The sequence below is a fragment of the Ursus arctos genome, unplaced genomic scaffold, assembly GCF_023065955.2.
Source record: "Ursus arctos isolate Adak ecotype North America unplaced genomic scaffold, UrsArc2.0 scaffold_6, whole genome shotgun sequence".
Classification (NCBI taxonomy): domain Eukaryota; kingdom Metazoa; phylum Chordata; class Mammalia; order Carnivora; family Ursidae; genus Ursus; species Ursus arctos.
Window position 1 is genome coordinate 55,023,697 of NW_026623078.1, and position 13,159 is coordinate 55,036,855.

At 43.9% G+C, this 13,159-nt stretch overlaps 1 protein-coding gene across 3 annotated transcripts in view; it reads right to left on the minus strand.

The window, feature by feature from the left end:
* Window positions 1-13,159, minus strand: part of DPYS (dihydropyrimidinase) — a 78,312-nt gene that overhangs the window by 49,288 nt on the left and 15,865 nt on the right. For all 3 annotated transcript variants that reach the window (XM_026495586.4, XM_026495585.4, XM_026495587.4), the window contains exons 3-4: window positions 11,211-11,390; window positions 9,612-9,801 (exon numbers count right to left, since the gene is read on the minus strand). In XM_026495586.4, coding sequence (XP_026351371.2) covers window positions 9,612-9,801; window positions 11,211-11,390 — 370 coding nt within the window. The remainder of the gene's footprint in view (window positions 1-9,611; window positions 9,802-11,210; window positions 11,391-13,159) is intronic.

Genomic DNA, 13,159 nt, shown 5'->3' on the forward strand with positions numbered 1-13,159 from the left:
TGGACAGAGTAGAACCTTCCTGGGCTCTGTTTTGGTTCAAAAACATTACATTTACAAAGAAAGGAAATGACTGAGAAGGAACATCCAGAGAAGCAGCAAAATAGAGATCACACAGTTTCAGGTTCAAATCTTGATTGTGCTACTTTTTAGTTAGTGACTCGTGCAAGATGAGTCATCGCTCTTAGCCTCAGTTTTTCTCATCCATGAAGTGGGGTCACAATTTCTCTCTAGAGTGGCAATTTCATGAGGATCAAATAAATTAATGCATACAAAAGTACCTAGCATCTTGGGACTCCGGGTTCACTTCATGTTATGGGCTGAATTGTGCCGCTTGCCAAAATTCGAATGTTAAAGTCCTAACCCCAGTATCTTCGAATGTGACTGTATTTGGAGTGTCCTTTATAAAGGTAATTAAGTTAAAATGAGGTCATTAGGGTAAGCTCTAATCCACCATGAGTGCAGTCCTTCTAAGAAGAGGAAATCTGGGCACAGACACATACAGAGGGAAGACAATGTGAAGACACAGGGAGAAGACAGTCATCCACAAACCAAGGAGAGAGATCTAGACTACATCCTTCCTTCACTGCCCTCAAAAAGAACCAACTCGGGGTGCCTGGGTGGCTCAGTCAGTTAAGCGTCTACCTTTGGCTCAGGTCATGATCCTGGGGTCCTAGGATCGAGTCCCGCATGGGGCTCCCTACTCAGCAGGGAGCCTGCTTCTCTCTCTCCTCCCCACTTGTGAGTTCTCTCGCTATGTCTATCTCTATCTCCCAAATAAATAAATAAATAAATAAAATATTTTTTATAAAGGAGCCAACTCTGCCAACACTTCGGTCTTCTAGTCTCCAATACTATGAGAAAATCCATCTCTGTTGTTTAAACTGCCCAGTCGGTGGTACTCTGTTACAGCAGCTAGGATGTTCCAGAAACGTTCCTGTCCTTATGGTTTCGCAATTCGTTTTAAGAAAATGTTTTAAAATGGCCAGTCTTCAACTGCTTTGCAATTGGACATAAGGTAAATCATCTTGTTCTAAATTTAAAGGACAAGGGAGTGTTCAGATGTTCACATACAGAAAAAGAAAGCCTGAGATGGAGAACCACCTTGACTCAGCCGCCTGTACTCCTTAGGAACAGCACCAGTTACTAAGCGTCCGTTAATCATGCTTGTGATAACAAGATTTGATGTATCCTTGTTTAGTTCTCACAAGCAGTGGTCAACCACACACAGAGAGAGTGGCCCCTGTGTGGACCTTTCTGCCCATCTTTTAAAACACAAGATGAACATGGCGGTGTTGGGGGGGGCAGGCAGAGTTTAAATAAAGTGGAAAATAAGACCTCTAAAATCTCTCGGTTAACAGAAGCTTGTGCTTTACAGCAACAAGCCTGGAAAGTAAAGCTTTCTACAAAAAGTAAAACCAAAACCAAACCACGTCCAACAAACAAATGAAAGAAACCCATCCACAATGCAGCTCCGTTCACTCTACGTTACTTGAGGATCAAAATTAACTTAATCACTTTTGCAAATCCAATGCCTAGAGCGCACTGCCCAGCATATATTTGGTGTCCAATAATTTGGGGTTTTTTGGTGTGTGAAAAGTATAAAGAAAACATTTTTATGAATAAGTTCAGATGAGAATCTTATTTACACCCTAAGGACGGGAATATGGATATAAAATAGAGTTGAACTTTATTAAGACAAGTTAAACTATAAACTAAAAAAAAAAAGGCATTAAAAATTTCAGCCTTAGTTGGAAAACAAATCATAACAGATATACATCAAGTACAGCACCAAGTAAGCTCTGAGAGAAGCCGCCACCATTCGAAATAAAGCATCAGAAACACAGTGACTCCACATGCATGCGAGTTCTAGTGGAAAGGGAGGGAGAGGTAAACGATACATTTTTTGAAAGGCCATTAATAATTCCAGATGCCAGTATGTGGAGAAAAGGAGCATGTATAACCTAAGTTACTCAAACCAAAATAAAAAGTATCACTGAAGCCAATGACACATGTCGACACATATACTGTTTGGACAAAGACATGACTGGTGAGTGAATGCGTTCTGGGGCTGGGCAGATGGGAACTTCTATATATGACACAAATACAGCCGGTTTGTCCAACTTTACACGTGGGTTATGGAGCAAGGGAGTCAGATTCTGCTTCTGGAAGAAAAAAACGATAGCATTCTAAGGACGGCCTTCTGGTTCCCTTACCTCATTTTTGCAAAAGTGGCTTCTCACACGAAAGATGAGAACCAACCTAGTTCTAGTTACTCAATTTAGATGAACTAAGACCAGAAATAAGCATGAAATTTAAATTCCTTTCAAACTGTCAAAAGCAACCCCGATTTCAATGGCTTGCACATGACATTTTTATTCTTTTTCCTGTAACCTGTGTTTTGTTTTCTTATCGCAAGTACTAAAAGAAAACATCAAGGTTGGAACAAAGGAGAACCTCGGGCTTCCATTTAAAGTTGGGGACACAATGTACATTTCTGTCTCTTTCTTCTCAGTTCACACCAAGATGTCTGAGAGATGGGCAAGACCCACAGCTGCTCTGAGAAGGAAGGAGGGACCACAGCTGACCAGAAGTTTGGGTAAATTTTAGGAAGACAAGAAAGCAGAGGGATGTCAATAGCCTATGAAGGAAAGTAGCACTATAGCCTGAACTCAAATTTGAGGAAGGTGTGATGAGCTCTTTTCTGAGGGTGGGAAGGGCAGTCAGCACCTCCCCCACCTCTGCATGGGGAACAGAGCTTCAAAGTTAGCATCCATACTGCAGAGGGAAGCCCTGCACTTTCCATGGGAGCTCCCCGGTGACCGTGCCCCAACTCCTTTTACAAAGCTCATGGTCAGCGCTCCCCTTCAGGTCAGGACCTGCTCAGGAAACAGACCTGAACAGCAGCAGGGACATCCATGCCTGCTCCCTACACTCCCTGCCTTAACTGCCCAGTCACGAACATAGACAGTCCAGCATCACGACCCTTGAAGAAAAAATAAACACGAAAAGAAGGACCAAGATGTTAAAAAAAATAAATGAAAAATTGACTCAGCAAGAAACAGAAGTGGATGTCCATTTCTTTCCCCAGGTTTGGGGAGTTCTCAGCTTTTCTTGCTTTAAATATACCTTACGTCCCTTTCTCTTTTTCTTCTTCTTAATTCCCATAATGAGAATATTGGTTTTTTTTTTTTTTCGTTGTGTTTCATAATTCCTGTAGGCTTTCTTCACTTTTTTCATTCTTTTTCCTTTTTAGTCTTCTGACTGGGTAAAGGTTCTATCCTTCAGGTCGTTGACTCTTCTGCATGGCTGAGTGTACGTTTGAAACTCTGTTGAATTCTTCAGTTCAATTGCTGTATGTTTTTAACTCTGAGATATCTGGGGTTTTGTTTGGTTTTTGATGGTTACTATTTCCTTGTCAAACTTCTCATTTTGTTCATGCCTCTTTTTCCTAATTTCATGTACTCTGTCTGTTGCTTGTAGTTCACTAAACTTCCTTAAGGGGATTATTCTGAATTCTTTGGCAGTTCATAGTTCTCCGCTTTGTTAAGGTCAGTGATTGGAGCTTGACTAGTTTCCTCTGGTGGTATCATATTTACCTGATTTACTTGTGATCCTTGGTTTCTTATGTTGGTGCCTGCGCATTTGAGTAATTGGGGTTCTCTTCCAGACTTCACAGGGTTGCTTTGGCAGAGACAATCCACCAGTTGGCTCAGTTTGGGTTTCTGAGTGTGTCTGCTGGTACTGTCCTTGGCCAGGTGGGGTCTGCTATTAGGGTCTACTTTTGGCTGAGGCAACCGTTTGAGGTCTGGGGACAGGAATTGGGGGGGGGTGCCACTGGCTGAGAACACTCGGATAGGATGGCTGGCTTGGTTCCCTACCCGAGTGAGGCTGTCGGGTGGGCTCCATGGATGCCTGAAATCTGCAGTCAGGTCATTCAATGGTCAGGGTACTCTCTTCAGTAGTGGGGTGGAGTCAGGGCAGCAAGCCAGGAGCCAAGGCCTTTACAGCTCATTGTGTGAGGGCCCAAATTGAGCAGTGTGTACACTGAATGCTCTGCTGGGGGAGGGGACTGCTTGTTTCAGCAACCCACCCCCCACCCCCGGCCCCGGCATAGGGCTGGTGAATGGGCTGAACCGGCTGCACCACTTCCTCTGTGCTCTGGCTGCATCTTCGCATCTCCCTGTCAGACAGCCTGAAGGCTGTCTTCACTGTGACAAGTGGGGCTACAAATTAGATTCCTTGCCCAGGCACAGGGGGAGAAGCAGCCCTAAGCTGGTCAAGCTTTTTCTCTGTTAACTCAAGCCAACCTGCACCCCAAGTTCCCCAGCCAGAGAGTGCCTTTGGCTTTGCTCTGCAAACTTGCTTCTGTCCGCTCTTCTCTTGGTCTGAGAGCTGCTGGGCCACACAGCTCCAGGTGTCCTCGCCATTCCTGGGGCCTGATAGGACCGGAAAACACTCTCCACGGTGGATGGGGCTATGTTTCAGCCCCACTGCCTGGGCAGGAGGGGTGGGGGCCGCTCCAGGCTCTCAATTGCCCAAACGGGCTCTCTGGTTGGCAAGGGCCAGGAGCTACCCGCAGCCCTGGATCTGAATGAATCCCCTGCCTCTGCACCGCGTGGAGAGGCTCCGTGCCTGCTGCTGGCTTTGCTCTGGGTGATCAGGTCCAGCTGTCTGCCTCTCAGCTTGAGCACGGCCGGCCACACAGCTTCGGGGAGTCGTCGCCAGCCCTCCTTGTCAGATGGTGATGGGAGGCACTCCCACAACAGGTGGGGCCCTGACTCAGCTCCTTGCCTGGGCATGAGCAAACCAGGCTCTGGGGTCAGCAAAACCCCTGGCTTAGGGATCTGAATCAGGGCAGATCTGCCCCCCACAGAGTGGTCAGAGTGAGCCTCCAGCTTGGTTCTGCAGAGGAGCAAAGCTGCTGTCTGGGATTGCTGCCTGGGCTGCAGGTACGCTCTCTCTGTCAAAATCCGTGCTCTGGTTGTTGCCGCCTTTCCCCTCTTTCCCACAGTCAGATTGCCAGTGGCTAAGCTCTGTGCATTCCCCTGAAATCCTCATGGTGTCAGATCAGAGTAGAGGCTCCCAAAGTGACCCACAATGCTGAGGGAGGCTGGCTCTCCCCCTGGGTTCTCTCCACCCCCGCCCCCTGTGAGAAGAACCAGAGGCTCAAGGGAGACCTCTACTTGTGGTGTCGCACTGGCCTGGGGCAGGGGCAATGTGGTCAACGTGTAGTCACTTCTCTTACCCTCCTAATGCCGTCTGTCTTGGTCTCTGAGGTGCGGGGGCTGCTTCAGCCTCAGCCCTGTGTTCTGGGATTCTCTCAGTGGTGTTTTACACTTGAATAAATGTTAGCTGCTCCTGTGAGGGGGAGCGAAGTCAGGAATGACCTAAGTCGCCATCTTGATGACATCACTTCAACCATGTGTTTCTCTTCCAATGGTGATAAAAAATAACAAAAGATGATAGTGTTTTAAATAAAATTTAAAATGTAAGGCCAAAAACCAAAGCCAAAATACAAACTTGATATCTGCATTTCCCAACTCTGTAAACCAATTTCTTCTTGAACAGAGTGGAGAGCGATGGAAAACACTGGGGCTTTGGGGCCACATGAACTTGGGCTTGAATTCCAGGTTTAGCACCTACTAGTAAGTGATTAATTTACCAAACTTTTCCAAGTCTCAATTTCACCAGTCACAAAACCGATAAAACTTGGCTTGAACATTGTTATGACAATTTAAACATTTAACATATATTAAAATACACTAATGACATAATATATAGTAAAACAGGAAATGATACAAGACATTAAAATATGTGCCAGGGACATATTAAGTACCCAACAAATACTGTTGGTTGTTATATAATCATTAACGCTCATGCTGCTCTCTTCTGGGTAGATAGTTGGCAATTCAACAATAATATCAAACTTAATAGCATTGTATCGCTAGGCTACTACAATAAAGAATTAATAATTGGATCCCTTTTGTGCTTCCTGGAGCAGTGATTCTCAAACTTTAATATGCATATGAGTCACCTGGGGTCCTAGTTATAAGTGCACATTCTGATTCAGTGGGTCTGGGATGGGGTCCAAGGCTCTGCATTTCTAATGAGCCCCCAGGGGATGCTATGCTGCATTCTAGGGACCACACTCTGATGGTAAGGCCCTGATGATAGAAGGGGCTGGCAAAGATATTTACAGACAAATCTGTAAGGCTGAATTGTTTCTTATTTAAACGTGGTAACAATGAATAGATGTGTATTGCTCTTTTATATTCAGAAATTACGTTAGGTAATAAATGAGCAAAAGGTCAGTGTGGTCCACCAGCTCTTGTCACTCTAGACTCTCCAGAGACCTGCCCTTAGGTTGGCGGATACAGTCACCATATTAACAGTCTGGCATTGTTTATGCCCAACCCACCCCCTACTCCCTTCGGGTTCCTGCTTGATCACATGTGAGAGTTCACATGCCAGGCGTGGGAAAACTCTTATGCCAATTTATTCTGGACCTCTGCTGCCTCTGACCATTGGGCATTAGAGCATTTTCACAAGAGTTACCACAGTAAGTCTGACTCAGCTGGAACATTTGGGTTGACATTTTAAATATTTTCTATTTACAACCCCTTTGGAAAGGGATTTAGCAATATCCAAAAAGTATGTATGCATTTACCCTTGAACCAGCAGTCCCCTTTTAGGACTCTACTCTGAGGATCCTTTTCTGTGGCAGGCAGAATAATGGCGCCCCAAAGACGTCCATGTCCTCATCCCCATAAGCTGTGACTGTGTTCTCCTATGTGGCAAAAAGGACTTCACAGATGTGATTAAATTAAGAACCTAGATAGGGGCTTTATCCTTTAACTGGGTGGGCTCAATGTAACCCAAGGGTCCTTAAAGCAGAAGAGAGGGGCAGAAGAGGAGAGCAGAATAATGCAATGTTCTCCACCTACCACTGCCTTTGGAGATGGAGCAGGGGAAATGTGAACCAAGGAATGTGGGTGGTCTCTAGAAGCTAGAAACGGCAAGGAAAGGGGTTCTCCCCTAGAGCCTCCAGGCCGATGTGGAGCATGGCCGACAACTTGGTTTTAGCCCAATAAGATGTGTGTTAGACTTCTGACCTCCAGAACTGTAAGAGAAGACATTTGTGCTGTCTTAAGCCACTAAGTTTGTGGCAATCTGTTTACAGTAGCCACAGAAAACGAATACACCTTTCACATAAAATAGCATATGTATAAGGCCATCACTGTGATTTTATATGTAAGAACTAAAGACTGAAAACAGCCCGAGTATCTATCAGTAGGGGACTAGTTAGGTGAACAGTGGCATACTCAACATCCGTAGGAAAGAATGGACAAACTCTAGACCTAACATGAGCGGACCTTTAAGATATATTTTCAAGTAGAAAGACAAGCAAAATACAGAACATGAGATACACTATTTTACCTTTCAAGTAGGAAAGAAAGAGAAATAAGAATACACACATATTCTTTTTTCATAAAGAGAAACACTATAAAGATAGGACAGAAATAAATTAATAAAAATAATTACTGGGGCGCCTGGGTGGCTCAGTCGTTAAGCGTCTGCCTTCGGCTCAGGGCGTGATCCCAGCGTTCTGGGATTGAGCCCCACATCAGGTCCCTCCGCTGGAAGCCTGCTTCTTCCTCTCCCACTCCCCCTGCTTGTGTTCCCTCTCTCGCTGTCTCTCTCTCTCTGTCAAATAAATAAAAACTCTTAAAAAAAAAAATTACTAATGGGGTGGAGGATGAAGTTGCCAGGCAAGGAAGTAAGAATTCTCTGGGAATACTTTTTTTTTAATATGTGATTTTGACTGACTTTGGGACCACATAAATGCTGTACATATTCAAAAAATAAAATAAAATTTAAAATTTAAAGTAAAATGAAAATGTCCACATTTAAGTTTAATAGTTTTCTGCCCATGATTATTCCAAAACCTTCTCTAGACTTTTACTCTGTACCTAATGGAATTCTATCCCAGTAAAAAAATAATACCTAAGATCAACAAACTGCTTCCTGACAGGACTGTCAAAATCGTAGCTTGATGTGGGTTAAGAGTGCCCATTTCTGCTGATTTTGCTATTTCTTAAATCATATTCTGACATTATGGACCTGACTGACAGGCTGTAGCACAGGGCACGTGATTTACAAAGCAAATAACTCTACAACAGCCAGCTCCATAGAGATGGCAACAGAGCCACCTGGTGGCAGAAACTAATACTGTAACTTTAAAACGGCAGTATTTTCTTTTTGAAGTGCTGTGCTCTTTTATACTGAAATTATACTGTTGGGAAAGGGGAGTGGGGAGAAGTAAGCAGAAATGTTGGTAGTAAGACCAAGTTCATGCAACGACAAGTGATTTTGACAGAATTAATTTTAGTGTTAAAGATATGCCAAATCTATTTTCGTAATTTTTATAATCCATATTTTAAAAATTCAGTCGGTTTCAGTTTAAAAAGAAAACAAAGAGCCAGGGTGATTGATAAGGCTACTTCTGATTTCCTGGCTTTTAAAAGTGAGACGATAAAGCTACTAGCACATCAGGAGGGCCTATTATATATATATATATTTTTAAAGATTTATTTATTTATTTATTTATTTATTTATTTATTTATTCAACAGAGATAGAAACAGCCAGCAAGAGAGGGAACACAAACAGGGGGAGTGGGAGAGGAAGAAGCAGGCTCATAGCGGAGGAGCCTGATGTGGGGCTCGATCCCATAACGCTGGGATCACGCCCAAGCTGAAGGCAGACGCTTAACTGCTGTGCCACCCAGGCGCCCCAGGAGGGTCTATTATATTATAGGGGCGGGGGGGGGGGACTTTGGTTTTAAAATCTTAAAATGATTGTCATAAAAATACGATTTGGACAATTGCTTTAATAGCTCTAATACCCAAGGAGCTATGGGACAAATCAACTCAATTTGAAAGAAATTTGTTGAGCGTCTACTGTGTACCCTGCGCCATCTTGATTCAACTACTAAGAGGATAGTGGAGATGCCTAAGAGACAGGTAATCTTTAAAGTTAACTGGAGACTCTGCATTTAGCCATTAGATTTAAAAAGTGGGCTGCAGATTAAAGAGTGGGGACCTGTGGCTGCAGGAAATGTCTTGAGGTTCCAAGGATGGTGGAGAAATAGCCTAAGGCAGAGAAGCAGAAAGGAGGGTAACTAGACTTGCGTGAGGTGCAAGAAAACAGAAAGGATGCTGATGAAAAAGGAGGAAGACAAGCTGTGGAAATTCACATGCAACTTTTTTTTTTATAAAGGTACCTTCCTGTGATATTTATTTATTTATTTATTTTAAAAAATTTTATTCACTTATTTGACACAGAGAGAGAGAGAGCACACAAACAGGGGGAGCAGTAAGCAGAGGGAGAAGGAGAAGCAGACCCCCTGCTGGGCAGGGAGCCCAACTTGGGGCTCAATCCCAGGACCCTGAGATCACGACCTGAGCTGAAGGCAGACGCGGAACCAACTGAGCCACCCAGACGCCCCCGCCCCCCATGCAACTTTCTCATAAGCAGAGCCGGAACTGCGGCTCATTTACTTCACTCTTCAGCCACGACTGAGTTACAGGCGAGCTTCTCCCTCAGGAGTTACCGTCTCTCCTTGCATCCGCTATGACCTTGGCTGCAGACCTGCTCATCACATGCACGATGTAGAGAGGGCAGTTCACGGTGCTGGCGATGGTGATGGCTCTCAGCGTGGCCTCTGCCTCCACTGCTTCCGGACGGCACAGCTCATGGCCCTCAGGCCCTGTTATGCCCAATTCTAGCATCTTCTTTGCGCCCTAAAAAGACAGTGGGAACAGATGCATGTGCAAGGAAGGTCTACTAATGACACGTACCATTATCTTAATGAAAATTAAATACTTGGCCAGGCTTTTAGAACTGTTAGGTGCAGAGGTATGAGTGTGTGTGAGTGTGTGTGTGTGTGTGTGTGTATACACTGTGTATATTTGGTAAACATAATTTTAACACATAAACGTAGCACTTAGTATATGTTAGTTTTTCATACATATATTTCACAATTAAATTATTTTGATTGAGGGGCATCTGGGTGGCACAGTCGTTAAGCGTCTGCCTTTGGCTCAGGGCGTCATCCCGGCGTTCTGGGATCGAGCCCCACATCAGGCTCCTCCGCTATAAGCCTGCTTCTTCCTCTCCCACTCCCCCTGCTTGTGTTCTCTCTCTGGCTGGCTGTCTCTCTCTGTCAAATAAATAAATAAAATCTTAAAAAAAAATTTAAAAAAATATTTTGATTGAAGAGCTGAAAAAGATAGGAGGTTAATTCGAATCACATTCTTATTACTGGTTCAGGACAAAATAAAATAAAACCAAATATTCGAATTCCCAATATTGTTGAGGTGACACATATAACATGATGTAAGTAGCTGTACTTTTTACTACCCTCTGCCTCTGTCCCACCCACCGAATGATACTGCACCAGACACTGTCCCACTTCAGAATGTTATTTCTTCCTTACAAAAAAAGCAGGAAATCAACATTCGGAGTGGGAAAACGGCTGGCTCAGTGTCACACAGCAGAGAGTCAATTTAAACTCTGGTTGGCTTGAGCTTACAGCTCAGGATTGCCTCCTGGCCACCCAGCCTCACTCTCCTTGACTTTAATGGGAGCTGAGCCTATGGAGAGGGAAAAAAAAATCAGCTAATATAAAGGGTACGAGACAGCTCTTTAAGTCTTGCAGATAGTGGATCCTTCGGGCATTAATAATAGAACTCACATGAGAAATAAATACCATCTAGATTCCTCCAGAGCACATTTTAATATGTGAAAAGAATGGAGCTTTAAACAGCATTTGATACACTGCTTAAGTCATCAGATCCCGCTCGTCAGGCTTTGGCAATCTGAACCAGCAGGCGGAGCTACTAAAAAAAAAAAAAAGTGCTGGATACACAAAGAAAAGTATTTGTTTGAGAAACATGTTTGAGATCTGATAGCTGGTTTGAAAAGGGAAATCTTCATTCCAATAAGATTGGAATCTTCATTCTGACCTGAATGAAAGTCAGAGCATGGACTTAAGTAAACCGAGTCAAGTGTTTCCAAGCCATAGGACATTCGTGTCTGGATTTTCATTCTTCCAATGCACAGAATTAGCTCACCTGCTTGGGTCCAATTGTCTTTAGCGTAAGTTACGGCCGTTTCGTTTGTGGCAAACCTCTGGGGTGCAAACGCTTACCTCCGCTATCAGGTCTCCATTTTCTGCATGGACCTGGGCAATCGCTCCAATTTCCTTGCACTGAGAGAAGGCAGCGTAGAGCTCCTCATCCCTCACCATGTACAGGTCTTTATAGGCCATAAACATCTTGAAAGAGTTCACACCTTTGTCTTGGGTAAGGATTTTCATTTCTTCTTTAACCTAAAAGGGCACAACAGCCCCACACACAAAAAATGCCATGCTTTAATTTAAATAATTTCAACATTCTCTTCAACACCCAAAATGCTGCATTCAGAAGAGAATTAAGTAAAATAAGGACAACAGTTTAATTCCCCCAAAAATGCAATTAAGGCCTTGATCCTTCCCCCAGGTTAGACCTCACTTCATCGGATGAAATGCTGTTGGTATGATGCTTTTAAATCATGAAAGAGTTCCTGGTTTTCCCCAAAATACTTCATTTCTTTACTTGGACATAAAATTCTCAGCATCTATCTCCTGATGGGAGGAAATTATTTTAGAAAATGGAAACGAAGCCACTTGGCAGCAACAGAAGCAAACATGTCTCTAGAAGCAATCAAAGCTAATGCGAGGTAAGGCTTTGGGCTCAGATCTGAAACCCACAGGATGGGCTCCCAGATGGAGGAGGAAGACGCGGATTGAGCCCCCGGCGGCTCCTAGCGAGAGATGCTAGGGGGCTGGAATCCTCAGGAGCCTTCAGCTGTGCCGTAAGGGACAAGGTAAGATTCAGGCAAGCTCAGCTCGGCCACTGCCCTTGCAGGTCCAATGAAGTCTCAACAAAAACCAAAAACTTCAAAGACAAAATTGGTAGATTTGACCAAAAAGAATTGTTTGAATTTCAATATGTCAACACACACACACACACACACACACACACAACACATGTTCTAGGCATAGGATTATTGCTCTTAGTTGTTTATCGGCTTAATAAGAAAATGTCTAACATCCCAGGTGAAAAATACTACCAGCAATTCAAACAGTAAATACAAATGACTAATAAACAGGAAAAAAATGTTAACCTGTCTGCTGATTAAAAAGTGCAAAATAAAACAATGCAATTTTTTCTATTGAACCGGTGATGTTTACAGAGGATTCTATTACATGTTACATTACTCACTTCTGTCCCTATTTATTCCCTTACTAATTTTTCTTACTTTTCTCTGTGGCGCTTCATCAGCCGGCATATTGTATATTTATTTTTTCATGGCTTCCCCCACTAGAATTTCAGCCCCTCGAGAGCAGGGGCGTTGCAGCGTTTGTCCACCGCCACGTGCTAGAACAGTTCCTCCCGCAGAGCGGCTGCTCCCAAACCATCTGCTGAATGGATGCCTGACCGAATGGACATATATACAGCACATACACCAAGAAATGGAAAAAGTGCTAAAATGTTGACAGTGGTCATCAATGAAAGGATGGAATGAGCTCCAAGATATGTTAAGGGACAACAGCAAGGGGCAGAACATGATAGAGAGTGCCTCATTTTTTGTTTTGGGGTTTTTTTTGTGTGTTTGTGTGTGTGTGTGTTTACTTTTCCATGGTTTCAAGTTTTCTACCATGAGTATCATTTTTATAGTCGGAAAAAAAAAAATGCCTTCAACATTGTTAGCATACGCACATGACCGGCTTCCAAATGCAGGCATGGTGGCTTAAGCCTTGCAGCTCCGAAAGGATGGTACCTGAACCAGCAACATTGGCATCGCCTGGGCGTTGGCTGGAATTGCAGATTCTCAGGCCCTGCCCCCAGACCTGTTGCTATGGGTTGACCTGTGCACCCCCTAAAATTCATATGTTGAAGTCCTAACCCCTAGTACCTCAAAATGTGGCCTTATTTGGAAATGGAGGCATTGCCGATCACCTCGGTAAAGATGAGGTCGTCAGGGTGGGCCCCAATCCAAGATGACTGGGGTCTTTACAAAAAGGGGAAATTTGGACACAGACACGCACACCGGGGA